Raw genomic sequence first — 17,443 nt, 5'->3', positions numbered from 1 at the left:
CAGGAGGAGCAATGCAGATTCTTTCCTGGACGTGAAACAGTGGACGAGCTCTTCACCCTGACAGCGTTGTTATAGGGGTCATGGGAGTTTGCCCATCCAGTTTATGTGTGTTTTGTGGACTGGGAGAAAGCTTACAACCAAGTTCCCTTTGGGGGCTTCTGCGAGAATGCGGGGTACCAAGGCCAATGCTACGAGCCATATGGTCCTTGCACTACCAAAGTGAGAGCTGTATCTGCATACTCAGCTCAAAGTCAAACACGTTTTAATTGGGTGTTGGCCTTTGTCAGGGTTGTCCCTTGTCACCGATTCTGTTTGTGATGTTTGTGGGCAGAATTTTAAGGTGCAACTGGGTGAAGGGAGCGGTCTGGTTTGGGGACCTCAGAATTGCAGTTCTGCTTTTTGCAGATGATGTGGTTCTGTTGGTTTTATCATACCGTTACCTCCAGCACTCACTGGGGCAGTTTGCACCCGAGTGTGAAGAGGTCAGGATGAGAGTCAGCACCTCCAAATCTGAGGCCATGGTACTCTGCTGGAAAACGGTGGATTGCCCCCTGCGACTTGGCAGAGAGTTACTGCCCAAAGATAAGGAGTTCAAGTACCTTGAGTCTTGTTTGCAAGTGAGGGGAAAATTGGAGATGGACAGGCCATTTGGCATGGCGTCAGCGGTAATGCAAGTGCTTTGCTGGACCATCATGAAGAAAAGGGAGCTGAGCCGGAAGGCAAAGCTTTAGATTTACTGGTCCATCTATGTCCCAACCCTCACCTATGGTCATGAGCTCTGGGTAGTGACCGAAAGAATGAGATCATGGATTCAAGCAGGCGATATGAGTTTCCTCCGTGGGGTGGCTGAGCCCAGCCTTAGAGATAGGGTAAGGAGCCGCTGCTCCTTCGTGTCGAAAGAGGTCAGTTGAGGTGGTCCGGGCATCTGATCAGGATGTGTCCAGGGCGCAGTCAGGTTTGCCAGGCCCAGGGGCAGACCCAGAACCCACTCGAGGGATTGTATATCTCATCTGGCCTGGGAACGCCTTGCAATCCATCAGGAGGAGCTGGATAGCGCTGCTGGGGAGAGGGACGTCTAGAATACTTTGCTCAGCGTGCTGCCCTTGCCAGAATGGATGAATGGACGGACTGACAGACTGACTCAGCAACTGCATTTACATATACTCTGAATATACACTTACAGGGCCCTGAAAAGCGGTCAACAAAACATAACTCCACTGAAAAATAAAGCTACAAAACTAGACGTAAAGTCATCAAGCAGACCTAACAGAATGAAACAATGGTGCAACATATGTACTCGGCTGATCACACCATATTAAACACAAAGGGGAGAACTTATTGACAATAACTAATAACACAAAGAAACCCCTGATTCCCCCCCATGATATCACAGCTTTTAGTTTGGTCTGAGGTATGGACCTTCTGAATAAAACCAGGCTCCACCCTCAGCCCCATCTTTTGCCCAGCTTCAACCAGGAAGTGACTTCATGTAACTCAAAGACAAAGAGAAATGAATTAATAACTTACAAAAGCAAATAGCAAAATGTGCACACTTCATCTATAAAAACAGTGTGTTGTCAAAGTACTAACAAATTTTAAACTAAACAAACTGGTGTATGTATTTGTGTGGCCGTGGGCACGACCATCACACCGCTGTAGACACATAAACACGGGAAACAGGGTCCAAGTAAAACAATACCAAACTTTCCCTTCAAGCTGGAAAAGACACTAAATGTACGTGATGTCAAGGCCGATCATATCTGTGATTTGACCTGACTGAATTTGACTGTCAGGTCAATAGTGTTTGGCACTTGGCAAATATTGTCCTGGATTCAAGTCTCGCACCCTCTGGGGACCAATTAATGCAGTACTATGCAGGATTTTCCTTAAAAAAAATGTGTCAACTCATAAAGAAGTAATCTCTCTCAATCATCACTTGTGTGGCAGCGTATTTTTCTACAGAGACTCTGCCTTACGCTTGTATTTTCTTAGTTTCTTCTTAGTTTCTGTGCCTGGGACGTTTATGGGAGTGTACGCCAACAGCACTCAGATGAAGTCGAGGCGTTATAAAAAGGTACAGGTGCTAGTCTGTAGGCAGCCAGCGTCCCAGAGGCACAGTGCCAAAAAAAAATGTGCTCGTAGCTCCTAGCTTTAGAGTATTTGTCTAAAACTGACAACTTAGGAAATGATCTGTCCTGTTACCCTGGGTCCAAACTCCAGCTTCTAACACTAGAGGAAGTGTCAAACAGGCACCAAGAATCATGGATAAACTGTTTCCAGGTTTCACAGTTCAAACACGAACCTGTTATATGTCTTCCAAACGGCAGGAAAGACACAAACGGCAACAAAAACAAGGCGATAATCCGCCCAAAGAGGTCAGACTTTACATTAATTATTCTGATGGCCACACACGCTGAGCGACATCAGATTATCCTACATCTGTGACAACGACAGGTGGGGTAGACCCACAACAGCGACCTGTATTTCATTCAGAGTTGATCTCAGGTATTACTGCGGCAGCTCGGGACGTCCAACGCAGCACTCAAATTTCATCGAGGTCAAAAGGTGACAATTTTCAGTGGAACAGTGGGTCATCCATCAAAAATGAGAAACACACCTGGATTTCCCTGTCATGGCGTGCAAACACGTTTCAAACTCATTTCAGGGGATTAGTTTTTAGACATTTTTAGAGGTAATCCGCTGATCTGGGGCCGCTGGCTTACGATGGGGCATGCACTAATGCGCACACCGACTTTTACCTACACTCTCCTGTTATCACTCTCCTCCCGGCCCCAGATTGGTGAAGCAGTCCGCCAGATGCCATGGAAAAAAGGCATTGTCATCCACAACGTTTCTGTCTCGTCACGTGGTGCCTCTCCTGGCTTCAAATAGCCGATCTAACTCACCCGGCAGCCAGATTTTCCACTGACACAGGCGGGGATCAGTGAGCCAAGTGCTATGAAGAAGTGGGCGGTCAGATAACATGAAATTTATTGAGCTGCATCTACCCATCGAAGCAGGCAAACACAATATGCACACGGACAGCGAGGAGCTCAGTGACTCTGTAAGTTTGGATGATGGCAGACCTGTTGATTGTAATTGCTGGTGTGTGTGTGTGTGTGTGTGTTCTTTTTTCTTTTAGTTTAGAGCATATTTGGCCACTTGTGCCTCAGTGTGTGTTAGGTAGGCTGTGTGTTTGTGTGTGGCAGAGGAGAGGATTCTCACCGGTTTCTCAATGTTGGATGTTTGGTAAAAGGATTATGTTGAGTGTGTTTTCACTGTGTGTGTGTGTGTTTTAAAGAGACTTGTGAGGGCGTCTGTAGGTGGTTGAATCTGACATTATATAATAGCTCAGGTACAGCACAATTGCCGGTAAGTGTTTGAAGAGTGGCAATTGTTGAGACAGGCTCGTTAGTTGTGTGCTTGATCGCCTTTTTGTTCCTTTTGAAAATGTCAAAAAGTTTCTGTTTGGATTAAACTGAGAGGGAAAGAAAAAAAACTTCAGCAGAGCACCAAGATAGAGCGAGCTTACTGGATTATATTTGGTGAGTTTGGACGTGGACTTGCTCCAGTGGATTAATATTGGGAGTTTGTCAATGAAGCCGTAACGTGCAAGAGAGAAAAAGAGCAATTTCAGGAGGATGATTTTCATATAAAGCTCTTGGACCCGCTAGTTGTGTGTGTGGGAAGCAGGAGCTTTGTTTTAGAGAGAATTTCTTTTATGAGCATGATTTTGGCTCATTTATTATAGAGGATTATCAGCCCGTGTGTTTGCACAGCTCTCACTCCTCCTCTGGCTCCAGCTCTCTTTCCTCCCCCTCTTTTGCCCTCACTCCATAAGCCTCTTGACCTCTGTTTTGCATGAATACAGTATATATTCACTCTTTTTTTTCCTCTCCTTCTCTCCTCCCTCCCCTCCCCTCCCCTCCAGAGGTGCGTTCGGATACTGTTCCAGGACGGGGAGCGGAGCGCCGTGCGGACGTTGCAGTGGAGAGCCGGGGAGACCAGCCAGGCCCTGGCGCAGCTGTGTGCCTCCACCTTCGGAGTGTCCGACCCGCAGCAATACACGCTGTACTGGCGCAGCGGCGGCGAGATGAGGGCCCTGCCGCCTCAGGCCCAGCCCCAGGACCTGGCCAGCCACAGCGAGGGAGGCCCCTCGCTCTCCTACCTGAGGACCGACCACGACTTCAGCAAGATGCGGCGGCTCACCAGAGGTGGCGCCGTGGACCTGAGCGAGTCGGTGTGTGAGGAGTGAGTGGGAGGAATGGAGGGAGGAGGGAGGAGGAGGAGGAGATGGATGGTTGCTCTCGCTTTCTCTCTCTTTCTCTCTCTTGTTCTGTCTCTTTCTCTCCGGCGGTGTGTTGTGTCTCGTCGTGGGTCAGGACTCGTTGTGAAAAACTACAGCCCTTCTCCAGACTCGGAGCAGACCTTTAACGGTAAACTCTTTCCTAAATGGACCAACATGCAGAGCACAGCAGGACCAACATAGGGACTGTTGCCAAAAAGTTGTACTGTGTACCACTCAGTGTGGCTGCTGGTGTAAAGGAGTGTTCTTCTATTTGTGACATGGAAAATGTGTAATAAATGGATTTGGTTGTTATTTGAAACATGAACCCAGAGTTATACCATGAAGGGATTACATCATTTAAACGTGAGGAGGCTCAAATCCAAAGACAAATTCTGTGAGACTACTGTTGCCTGGAAACAAAATCACTTCCTGTACGCACACCAGAAGGCAAATTGTGCACCGTGGTGATGTAACCCTTTCACTGTATAGTTCTGGGCAAAACCTAAAAGACACTTGGATGTTTTATTACTTCACTTTTAATGTGTAAAAGTCTGCAGATGCTCGGATGGAACCGCGCTGTCGAAGGGTTCGGGACACCTTTCTGTGCCCCGCTTTGGAATACAGTTTGACAAACAAGGTGAGATGTGTTTATAGCCAAGACCAAACCTCAATACCAAAGTGACAAAAATAAAGAGAGGCCATTTTGTGATACAACAGGTGTCGAAAGAAATCAGGTTTGCGAGCTCGAAGGGAAGCTTTAAATCAGCTGTTTATTTTTAGAATCACCCACAGAGACAGTTTTATTTTTGCTTTTTTGAGAAAAAAAGCGCAGACTCTCCTCCTTGCTCGCGTATTCTATTTAGTGTTTTTTTGGCAGGTGGAGTAATGTGCGAGTAGGAGGGAAGTGATAGAAAAGCATCAGCTCTCTGTTTTTAAACCATGTGAGAGAAAAAAAAACAAAACAAGCATCGACACAGCGAGACAACCTGCAACAGATTTACTGAATGACTTGCGAATGTATTAAAATCTTTTTTCCGTGTCAGACTTTAATCCTTTCACGACTGCATTCATTCCACTGCTTTTGAGTTCTGCTTTTTCTCTTGGCCGAACTGTAAGATAACACGGCGTTACAACCCGGGCTGAGCGGACAGTCTGACCATAAACCAGGACCTCACGGTGACTGGTAGAATGTAAATGTAAACGTCACCAGCTTCTGGCGACGCCTGCTGCAAGTCATCACTTATCAACTGACTGTTCAACTCAGTGTCATGGTCATATTATCATATTGTGCATTTTAAACTAACTTTTAATTGTTCAATTTGTTGGGTAGATATCAAACCTAAGTATGGATTTTCGACATATCTGGAGTTTTTAAAATCAGAGGTTCATTTCTGGGGGGAACTGCGATGTGTTTTGAACATTATTGCATGCTTTTTCATTTAACGTGAAGGTTCTGCGAATGTGGCGTGTGTGCGCGTGAAGCATGTGTTCATTGTGAGAGCTCACTTATTTCTTTTTCAGTGTGGAAACACATTACTGTATTCTGTCAGGTAACTCAGTATCGCAATAAAAAGTTGCAATATCTGTACACAGTGTTGTTACACCCAGTTTGGTTTTGTAGTGGGATTGAAGTGACTGTTGGGATTAGATGTCTTGAACAGAGTCAGCCACCAGAGGGCAGCAGACGACACCATTTTACTCCTGCCTGTAAGGCGCACGCTTACTCACTCAAGATGTGTGGTTTTCTGATGTCATCCTGACAGATTTCATATATTTGATTTCTATGGCAGCTTTTAACAAATCAAATACAGCACTGCTCTCTTTTCACACAGGACTTTAATTATTTAAAGGAGAACACCACCTAAATTAAGATTTTTATGTGTTATTTCCATGACCTTGGAGAGTTCTATCAGTATTTGTGAACATGAGTTACTCTCTGTTAAAGCCAGAAGCTAAAGGAGGAAGTCTTAAACTTGTGATGTCATAGGATTTTGTGGACCCACAGAACTTTGTTTAATTTTTATACCCAAATGAGCTTTAAGTGCTGTCTACATGTATACAAATATTTTTGTAAATGGATTTTTACCTCTACGTTTTTGCCTCTGGTTCACACACAAAATTTTAGGTCACTAAAACGCCCGACACTTTTAATGTGTGTTGCTTGACAGAAATTGCATATTTTGGATGTAAAAAAGGTGTACACAACACTTTCCTTTCATGAAGTGCACCTGAAGAATTTGTTATGTCACGCACAACGTCATATTTTGTCGTGGTCCATGATTGGTAGTGCGGTAATTGTCGCTGTGGAGAAAGTAATTTCGAATTTACACCGACTCCGACCAGCATCTTAGCGTCTCTGTCCACAGAGGTAGTCGCTGATAAAGAGCTGAAAGGACAGAGCTTCCCCATTATGTTCATGTGTATTTTATTTAGTAAGGGACTGCACATTTAATAACATGATAACACGTAAATGTGCCAGATTTAGCCACACAGGCTAATTTTCATCATATACATCTACGGGCTGGACAAACTGCCTTCACCAGGTTGACTGACAGCAGACATTTACTGAACCGAGATATGTTTCATGTCAGCACCACGGGACGAAACCAACAGTATTTGTAATTAATGATTCATTATTTTTATTTCCCAGCACACCGCAGAGAGTTAAGGTAATCTGATGCTCACAGACACAGACTTGGAGCCAATCAATCAATAAGTAAACGGTGAATAAGTTAAACGCACATGTACATCAGGATATTGGTGTGATCAAACAGCTTCTCTTAAGCCGACAGAAATAGATTCGGACTGCAAAAAACGCAGGGCGTGTCTGGCAACCATTGACGGTTGAAACCTTTCGTCAAAGCATAAATGGAAAATGTTGTGCTGCTCTTAAATTTCTGTCAAGCGACACTCCTCAAAAGTGTCCCGCACCCAACCATAAATCAGACTTAAAGTGCAGATATTTCACAAATCCAGTTAATTTATATCCATGTGGACGTGTAAAACAGAACGTTAGCATCATCTCCTCAATTCACGCACGTCTGTTGTTGCTGTGTGTAGCTAACATGAGTCAGAGACAAACTTAATAGTTTGTGTACATTTTGTTAGCATCACTAGCAGTGTTGCTGCACCACTTAACGGATGAAGGAAGGCATCTGCTGCACCCAGTTTTATTTCGTCGGCTTTAGCGTCCTCGGTTTTGAAGTCTGTCAGAAACGACAATCTTATGAGTGGGATTGTTGTCGATGAGGAGTAGAAGCAAAGTTTTCTCATGTCCAGAGCGTCGTTTGTATGTTTGAGTCAGCTCCTTTGGGAGTCACGGGACGAGATCTCCAGTCGTCGTTTTGAAAAAAGTAATGTGTTAGTAGTGTTACCACCTGTGTGATGAGGGGAAGGTGCTAGCACGGCTAACACCGGCGAGCATTTGAAGTTGTTTTTTGCCTTCTAGTGTGAACGGAGATATTTTGTAAATCAAATAATATCTATATACATGTAGAAAGGGCCTTATTCTGCTGTAGTGTTCTATTTCGTGAAACAAAAAATGTACCCATATACTCAGAGCACTCCCCTGGTTGCTCTCAACGTCATCTAGAACATCTCTTCCAATTCAGTCTGTGGAGCAGCTCCAGACTTTATACTTGATGACATCACAGATTTGAGTTTTAGCACTACAGTTTTTAAATATCGGAGAGTTGCTCATGTTTACTAATATTTTCGGACTGTCCTAGATCATAGGAGTAATGTATGAATTTTGAAAAAGGCCTCTCTTCCTCTTTAAAAGCATTTCTGACAGACAACACTGTTAGAAATCCTGATACGTCTCACTAATACTAGGACTGATTTTGCCCAAATGCAAAAAAAAGGACAAAGAATTTGTCGCCGATAAAATCTTTATTTACCATTTTAAACATTTCGCATATTCTACATCAGTCAGTGGTGTTTCCCAACAAACCTTTCTCATTGTTTTACAAAGCACAGCATGAAGTTATCTGGATGTAACAAATATTTGCATAGGATAGGATTTCACCCAAATGAGAAGTTATAAACTGTGTCACCCATCACCTTGTGAGATTTGCATTAGGGTCCAATTTAAATGACAGAAAAATAGCACCCTTAAAATGCTGATTTAATTGTCACAGTGTATAAAAAGGCCTCTATAAAAGTTTCAGGTATCCATATGCTGTGTCTGTACAGTGTGTCCTGAACATATTTATGGTAAAAGATGAACGAGTTGTTCAAAATATTGTTCCAGCACTAGCAGGAATGAAGGAGTGTTGTTTTCTGTGAAGTACACTGAGAGCCAGCTTTTTCACCCAGCATGCCAAGCGATGAGAGGTGAGACTTCGATTTGGAAAAAAAAAAACAACAACAACAGAGAAGAAGTATCTGGGTTTTCCTTTGCAAGCTTTATTTTTATCTGACTCCACCTCCCAGTTTCTGCAGCACTCCCACGCCTTTCTCCTGGTACTCCGCCCTGCTCAGCCAGAAGGATTCCTTGTCTTTCATGATGTTGGCCAGCACGGCGCCGCCCAGGAACACCATGTGCTTACGCCGGGGAGGGTCCTCGATGCGGATCTTAAACTTCTACACAGGTGAAGAAAATAAGAGAGGAGAGGTTATAGAAACATGTACATACATGGGCTTTTTAAAATATTTATACTCTGTCTCTCTCACACTCCTTTTCCACTGAATTAGCTCTGGTTCTTGAGCTGGTTCTGTTCATGACTCCTGGAACCTTGGTGCTATCTAGCGAACCTGCCAGTGTTTCCACCAGTCTTGAGCTGAACCATTGTAATCAAGGATGTGTCATCAACGGAGGGTGTTGCACAATGCACAACAGAAGTAACGGCAGTAAAGAAAATTTGTAGATTACCTGCAAACATTTGTTTTGTTAGTACAGATATTTGTTTTCACCCAGAAAACAAGCCTGGACCAACGATTTCTCACTTGACTCTACTCTTTCAAACCAGTAGAATATGACACGCCCACTGATGTCGTCATGGTTTGTACTTAGGGTCAAGGAAAACCTGCTATTTTTGGCTTTAGAGAACCAGCTTTTTGGGTTCTGAACCAATTTATTCTCGCTCAAATTGCTCTTAACAGTTCAAAATTAGGTGCAGGAAAGGTGAAATATATTCTCAAAAATGATGTTGCTCCTCCTCTTCCTACTGCTTCTAGATGCTAGAATCAGACCATGGCGCAATCAGCAACATCCAGTCAGAGCCAAAGAGTCTCTAATGCAGCTGTCAGACATGTCGATCGCTGCTTGTGAACTGCGGTCAAACTGTCAAACTAGGCAGTGCTGATCAAACATGAATGAAGATTCTCTTACTGCATTGCCTATTTCTCACCTCAGATGTTTTCAGAGACATATTTTAGTGTACTGTTTAGCTGTAGAATGCTCCAGCCAATGAGCGGTGCTTTGTTTTGGCTTGACTTTATGTTCTCATTTTATAGCTAAGCTAATTTAGCTTAGCTTACATAGAACCATGTAACTCCCCGTAAATCGACTTAAACACCATCTAACTTGTTAGTTTTGAGCGTCCAAAGTGCTGATTGGCACTTACTTTGTTTTTCACCTTTGGTGCCAGGCTAGCTGTTTCCCCCCATTTCTAGTCTTTATGCTAAGCTAAGCTAAGCTAACAGGCTGCTAACTTTAGCTTCATATTAATAACACAGATACAGGAGTGGTATTTATTTTCTCACCTAACTCTTGGCAAGAAAACAAATTAGCACATTAACCAAAACGTTAAGCCATAAAAAACACTGGTTATTAACGTAGACTAAAACTAAGATTGCTTTCCTGGGATTTTGTTCATCAACGTACATGAACGACTTCACTCATGTTGGCTTGACTGTATCCAACATTGCGGCTGGGTGACAAACGTCTCACTATATATATATATATATATATATATATCAATATTTTTTAAATCTATTAAAGCATGAGACAAGTCTGGTAAGTCTTTGTCTTAATGACTGCGTGATACAGTTTAGAGCTCCAGAGCAAATAAGTGAGATTGTTTTCAGTCAAATGCATTTATTATAACCAAAAAGAGCTCTTAAATCGTATCATGTAACATTTATTTAATGAACTGAGAGTGTATTATTTTAACATTGTGATTTATTCTACAGATTATACTGTTGTTAACCTTAATGGATTATAGTATTTTTGCAAAGGTATTACAGAGGATCAACAGTTGTATAACACCTTATCTAACACTGCGGTGCTGCTTTGTTTAACAGATAATCAACATTTTAAACCCCAGCTGTGCAGCTGCTCTCCAGTGAAGTAGAAATATAGTTAGTGGGTATTAAATTTCTTACTGATAGTTTCTTGGTGTCTCCATCCAGCACCCTCTCCAGGTAGAGCTGCTTGATCTCTCGCTCCAGTCTGGATGGAAGTCCAGGGTACATGGTGGTGCCTCCGGACAGGACGATGTGCTTATAGAAGTCTGCCCTGCACAGAAAATATAAACAGATGGAAGGGTGATGAGCTTTGTTTGTCTTGTGTAGGTGTGTCAGTACAGACAGCAGTGTGGAGGCTCAGACCTGAGGTCGATGTCCGCAGCCTGGATGGTGTTAAACAGCAGCTCAGCCACGCCGACTCCCTCCACGTTGATGAGGTGAGGCTGGAAGAGAGCTTCAGGGGCCCCGAACCGCTCTCCGCCCACCTTTATCTGCCGGCCGTCAGGGAGCTGCACCGGAGAGAGGAACCAGTTATATTTTTTACGACACCTAAACGCTTTCAAAATTGATGAGTGCAGTATTTACTGACGTTTTTTATGTCTAACCAAAAACCCATTCAAATAACCCGTTGACTTCGAGACGAGGGAACCAGGAGTGCTTAAGTTGTAACTCATGTCTGGGTTTTAGGACTCATTCCTGGAGCACTCTCTATAGCCAGTAGAGGGCGCCAAAATCAGACATGTTCCACTTCTACAAGTAACTACATTAAAGGAATTGTTTGAAGTTTGGGGAAATACACTTAATTATTTTTTTGTTTTTTACCTTTGGTGCCAGGCTTACTGTTTCCCCCTGTTTCTAGTCTTTATGCTAAGCTAAGCTAACAGGCTGCTAGCTTTGGCTTCAAATTACCAACACAGATGCAGGACTGGTATCAATCTTCTCAACTAAACTTTGCCAAGAAAGCCAATTAGCATGTTTCCCAAAAGGTTAAACCATAGACTAAATAATATTAGTTAATAAGGTAGACTAAAACTACGTACCGTGAACGACTCCACCAGGTAGGTGGTCTCTTCAGCCAGGCGCTGCTCCTGTTCAATGTTGTATCCCACGTAGCAGAGCTTCTCCTTCAACAAACGCACAGTCTCAAAGTCGGCCGAGTGGTTGAAGGCGTAGCCGCGGAGAAGCAGGAGCTGATGGCGGGAAAATAAGAGATTTGTGTATTTGTCATTTTCCCTTATACATATTTACCAGCAAAATCTATTTGGACCACAGACAGTATAAATCCTTGTGCATCCTGATGTCACCAATTGGTTTGTGCACTCCCATTTTGAAGCCTCGAGTCTGGCATTTTGTAGCCAAAAATGACCATGTTTGGATGAGATAATGGGGCTAACACTAAGGCTAGCAGCTAGCCTGGTAAGCATGGTGCTTTGACATCTATGTGTAACTGTGATAATAGTAATTTTTGTGTGCAAAAACAGGCTTATAATGATTAAAACAGAATGCGCGTACCAAAAATACTTAACATCTGACTTCTTAGAGGGTCTTTTAATGAGACAAAATGCTGAGCAAGACTTTTTTTAAGGCGACCAAAATGTTACAATTTACTTTCATCAACTGAAAACACACTGAAATAGCAACAGCTATGGCTACGTCTTTACGCTGTGAATCTGGGGTTACACCATGGTAACGTTACCTAACCCAGATTGTTGGCGTGGTAGTGACTAGTGTCAAAGCGACCATGCCTTTAATTATGCATATCTTTCAGGCTTAATAACATGTAAACAGGTGAGTTATATAAGAATGAATCCCTGTACAGTACACTGTACAGTTGGGCATTTTAACATGGGAGTCTATGGGGATTGACTCACTCTGGAGCCAGCCTCTAGTGGCCATTAGAGGAACTGCAGTTTTGGCACTTCCGCGTTGGGTACATTGGTTGGCGCTTGATACAGACCTGTTGTGTTTTCTTATTTTGTCCCTAATTTCTTCATGTGCAATATTCAGACCCTTCATCCAGAAAGCTGAACTGAGCATCTCCCAGCTCACCTTAATGAGGTAGCGTGTGATGTCGCGTCCTGCGATGTCCAGCCTACGTGTGAGGTGGGGTAAAGAAAAGCCCTCGTACACTGGACAGATGTGGGTGACACCATCCCCCGAGTCGAGCACCACACCGGTCAGCAAACCTAGAGACAGCATTGATTCCCGCAAGAGTTTTACGTGAAACATTTCCAGTGATCCTCAGCACTGAAACCCACCATTACTGTAATATACTCTCAGTAACAAAACCTCAAGATAATAAAGTTAAAATGGACAAACACTTTCGTCCTTTACATATTCATTTAAATAATTTAAATCAGTTTTGAGTTGTGATGCCTTACCCTGAGCATACAGAGTGAGCACAGCCTGAATAGCCACATAAATGCCGTGGAACTGGTACTTCTCAAACATGACCTCTGCGATCTTCTCCCGGTTCTTGGTTGGGTTCATGGGCGGCTCCGTCAGCAGGATCTTTAAGAATTAAAAAATAAAATACAGACTGAGAAAAAGCTTTAAAATCTTATTATGTGCAGTGTTTTCCAGGTATGTTATGAAACTTTTTTTTTTTTTTTGTATTTTATGAATTTTGTTTTGTCACTTCCTGTGATGATACAACAGTCACATACTGTTGAACTGTGAAACTGCATACAGTACAACATCTGCCCAGCTGTGTCCTACCTTGCATTCTGATGGGGTGATGTCCAGGCGGTCGGGACCGAAGGTGTAGTCCCACAGGTGGAGCATGTCGTCCCAGGAGCGCACCATACCGTTCTCCATGGGGTAGGACACCTCCAGCATGGAGCGACATTCACTGGCCTCATCACCCACCATCAGGTCCTGGTGAGACAGAGCGGGAGACGTTCAGCTAATAGTACTAATTAAAAAAAACAAATAAGTTTATATGACAGATAAAGTGTAATTACAATTCTATATAGCTCCACTTTTCTTTTCTCTAGAGCAAATTTTCTCCCATTTCATGTTATGTTGTTCTATTTTACAACCGTTTATAGCAATAATTTTTTTTCCATAAGAAACTGACATTGCACTGTATTTTTCAGGAAACTTAAATTCGAATTTTTCTTGATAGAGCTTTAAATAAAAATATTTTACCCAACAGAATAGTGGTATTTATTATCTGGGGACTGTTTTCATCCAGGACACCCAATAAATATTTAACATGAGGGCAGTGGAACAACAAATGCAGCTGTTCTTCCTCTTCCTCACTGCAGAATCTACCTAGTCATGATTTTGTTTTGTAAATTGTTCTAAAAAAGGTATCAAAATGTTAAGTTCATCTTCCCAAAAAGAACAGAGTGTATGGGCTGGGTATTGTTTCTAAAATTTCGATGCCGGTGCTAATATATCTTAATTTTTGCACAGATACCAAAACAATACTTTTTAAAACACCATAGTTTGGGGATGTATACATCAATGTTTGTTATTCTCTTGAAGGCTCTCTAAGTCTTTCTAAGCTTGAAAAGTTTTTGTCACATACAGCAAACATTTCTCACGGTCTCGCGCAAACGCACACACATGAATGTTTGGCCCAGAGAGGCCGTTAGAGCAGTTTTGTTGCCATTTGCGGAGCCTGGGCTGCCTACAGAGACCAGACTTTTTCACAGCATATTCAGAGGACATGTAGCTAGCGGATCGTGAGGAGATGTTTGCTGTATGTGACAAAAACTTTTCAAGCTTAGGAAGACTTAGAGAGCCTTTAATACAAGAAGCCTCACAAGAATTTCATCAAGGTGTTGTATTTAAATCAGGTTATATGTGATCCAGGACCAAGAATCCGACGAAGCATTTGACGACAACTTTTGATACTTTTGATGCTATATCAGGGTCACTTAAATATGCTTTTTTGGCTTTCTGCCTTTATTAGGACAGTCTAAGCGTGAAGGGGGAGAGAGATGGGATGGCACACAGCAAATGACTGCAGGCTGGAATTGAGCCTGCAGCCACTGTGACAAGGACATTGCCTTGGGATGCCTGTTCCACCCACTAAGCCACCGGACGCCCCATGCAATGCTTTTTTAGACCTTTTCGAGATCATTTTGAACCAAATTTAAGACTGATTTATGAAAAAAAATCATCTCTTTCTTGCTCAAGCATTGCAGGTGGGTATAAAGGTAAGTAGGTTAATCCAAATTTTGCCAATACATAAGTGACAGTATAAAGTAAAATTAAATTTAAAGGATGGAAAAATGCAATTTCATAAAACGTCTGTGGCATTTAAGACTTTCAACATTCAAATCTAAGACAATTTTCACTTGACATTTTAAGACTTTAAAAGGACCTGCAGGCACCCTGTATAGGTCAGTGCTCTTACATTACTGAGGTTCAACACATCCCACGATTGGAGGCAAAAGTGCATGTAATTTTAAGTAAAAAATAAGACAATTATCTTGGGAAGCCTGACGTCTTTGTCTTATATGTGAGCTGAGAGTTTAGAGGTTGGTTTAATTAGCTGGAAAAGCTTTACAGTGAGTTTCCAGACCTACCAAAAAGCAATTACATAAAGATGCAGTTTTTGTGATGAGAGACTGCATGGAAATCTAGTTTTTCATCCATTCACCAGTTACATTTAGCAAAAATATACAGAGCAAGACATGACGGAAGAAAAGTTTATAGATTTTTCATGTTTTATTCTGTTGAATTGTCCATGATCACGGTGCTTACAGACTTTATCTCAGCTGCAGGGTGCAGTGAAGGAGCACTGCAAAGTAATCTCACCTTAATCTCGATGTTGCCCACTTTAGTGTTCGATCGTATGATTGGTCGACCCACCATGGCGGGGAAGATGTGTTCGGGGAAGTTGGATCCGGCAAAGCCACACTTGACGAACTGGGGAAGGATGTGAGAGTGAAATGTGAAGATGTGTGAGCTACATTCTCTGAAACTGAACGTTTGTGTTGTGTATTCCTGAATTGAAGCTGCACATTGAAGCACTGAAGCTGTTTGTAATGGATACTTCCCATTCATGAATAAGTTCAATTCAGTTTAATCCCACACTGGAGTTAATCTGTATCCAGGAAGTGTATTATCATGCTGCATTTACTGATTATTATCAGACAATGCAATTTCATTACACTTTTAAAAGCATGAGGAAATACTACATTTATTACATTGATTTAAAATGGCCTGGCTCCTCTGCCTGTCATGACTACACCTCAGCCTGCAGTGTCTCAACTTGTCTCTGTGCCCACAGACACATTCCTTAGCCTGAAGGGATGCAATACATTCCAAGCAGAGGCAGAACACAGGACACAGCCCGTCACCGACTGCAGGTACACTTCATATAACTCCAGTTTAGCCTGGACATCAACATTAACAAGCCAAAATACGAAACTGAAGAGCCACTCCTGAGTCAAATCTCTCTTCCTGCTTTTCACCCAATTGTTGCTCACTTTAAAGCATCACGACCATGTATGGCTGTGTGTGCAGATTAGAGGCAGAGTGACAAGTCCAGACAGATGTGGAATCAGGCTGCACACACATTCACACCCTTCACATGATAACCACAATCCAGAGGCTAACTTTAACCTCCATAGAGCCACTACTTTACAATATAACAGATGTTTCACACAGCTGTTTGCATAGAAACCAGTGTGACAGGGTGAAGAGAACACTTTGAATACTGGAAAGCAACAAAGTCAATAACCAGTGTTGTTAACAGGCTGTCAAGCTACTGCATAAAGACACAGTTTGACTCACCCCCGTCCCATTGTCACACACCACCACTTTTCTCCCCTCGCTGTCCATGCTTCAGCTCAAGATGCTCCCTCCTGTCAGGACAGGGGTCAGACTAACAGATAACCAATACAAGATTAATACACATGAATTTGGCAGTGACTGAAACTGACAGGTAAGCAGAAGTCTTCTTGCAACTCCTTCCAGCATGGGCGGGACCACTGAGTGTTAGGACGCCCATTTCCAGGGGGGGCCGGTGGGAGGAGGGAGACCTATACTTCACTTTTTTGAGGCAGTTGAAGGTTGTGTACTTTTGACACTTCCTCCTCTCTTTGCAACAGAAAAGAGGAACATTTGGTGCAATGGTTGGTTAAATGTCACCACTCTGCCCACTTCTGGTGAGACTTAGCTTTACAAACCTGTGTGCCTTTTTGGAAAGTTAAATGTCAAGATATATAAATTCCCAGACACTGCAGATTGTTTTTGGTAGACCTTGAAAGTTTTCTCATCTCCTGTAACCTCTGTATAAGAAAAGCAGCAAATACATTCCTGATTTTGGTTAAAATTATAGCTGATAGTGAACTACACAATTACACACTATTATTTTCTTTAATTTTGATTATATGAAATTTTAGCCTAATTAAAATAGATTATCTTGTTTATTTACTTATTTCTATGTACCTTATAGCCCATGTCATTATTATTTAATCATTTATTTATTTATTATATTATTTTATTATTAATTTATTTATAATGAATACATTTATTATTTTTATCTTATTATTTAATATTAAATTTTATTTTTATTTTATTATTATTTTTGTCTGTCATTTTTATTCATTGTTTTTCAATTGTCAGTGCACTTTTAAGTTTTTGTATTTTAAACTGCTTCAATAAAAACAGCGGTAATATCATTTTTATCAGCCTATAAGAGTACAAGGTAATAACACCCTATGCTTTTTGTATCACTGTCAGTGTTGGGCAGTAACTAGTTACATGTAACTACAAAATAAATGTAACCAGCTACAGTTACAAAAATATACAATTAAATTACAGTTACTACACAAAGGAGTTGCATCTGAATATATTCTTTTTGGTTAAAACCAAAAAACATGAACCTACAAACAAGCAGACCGACATAAAGAAAGAAATATATACAAATAATGAAAAGCATAATAAAAAGCCATTGTCAGTGTATAGTTAGTTTGATTTACACATTTGAAAAGGAGTGGGAGG

General features: G+C 42.0%; 2 protein-coding genes across 3 annotated transcripts in view; one reads left to right on the top strand and one right to left on the bottom strand.

The window, feature by feature from the left end:
* Positions 1-5,876, top strand: part of rin1b (Ras and Rab interactor 1b) — a 55,042-nt gene extending 49,166 nt beyond the window's left edge. For both annotated transcript variants that reach the window (XM_033651783.2, XM_033651782.2), the window contains exon 12: positions 3,932-5,876. In XM_033651783.2, the coding sequence (XP_033507674.2) occupies positions 3,932-4,255 (324 nt within the window). In that variant the 3' untranslated portion in view covers positions 4,256-5,876. The remainder of the gene's footprint in view (positions 1-3,931) is intronic.
* A 2,799-nt stretch (positions 5,877-8,675) lies between these two features.
* On the bottom strand, positions 8,676-16,406 carry LOC117246130 (actin-related protein 2). Its single transcript, XM_033609873.2, has 9 exons — positions 16,232-16,406; positions 15,251-15,361; positions 13,196-13,354; positions 12,859-12,988; positions 12,527-12,663; positions 11,518-11,667; positions 10,841-10,986; positions 10,616-10,748; positions 8,676-8,872 (listed from the first exon to the last, which is right to left on the bottom strand). Exons 1-9 carry the CDS (start codon positions 16,277-16,279, stop codon positions 8,702-8,704), a joined length of 1,185 nt encoding a protein of 394 aa, XP_033465764.1. The 5' UTR covers positions 16,280-16,406; the 3' UTR covers positions 8,676-8,701.
* Positions 16,407-17,443: the final 1,037 nt, after the last annotated feature.

The sequence above is a fragment of the Epinephelus lanceolatus genome, chromosome 22 (genome assembly GCF_041903045.1).
Source record: "Epinephelus lanceolatus isolate andai-2023 chromosome 22, ASM4190304v1, whole genome shotgun sequence".
NCBI classification, from domain to species: Eukaryota; Metazoa; Chordata; class Actinopteri; order Perciformes; family Serranidae; genus Epinephelus; species Epinephelus lanceolatus.
This window is presented reverse-complemented; position numbering and strand designations above follow the sequence as displayed.

Bases quoted from the DNA above. Each gene is read 5' to 3' on its own strand.
- LOC117246130 (XM_033609873.2), bottom strand. From the start codon at position 16,279: ATGGACAGCGAGGGGAGAAAAGTGGTGGTGTGTGACAATGGGACGGGG. The intron at 15,362-16,231 runs GTGAGTCAAACT...ATCCTTCCCCAG, and splicing joins TGTGTGACAATGGGACGGGG to TTCGTCAAGTGTGGCTTTGC. The intron at 10,749-10,840 runs GTCTGAGCCTCC...TTTTCTGTGCAG, and splicing joins GCTGCGGACATCGACCTCAG to GGCAGACTTCTATAAGCACA.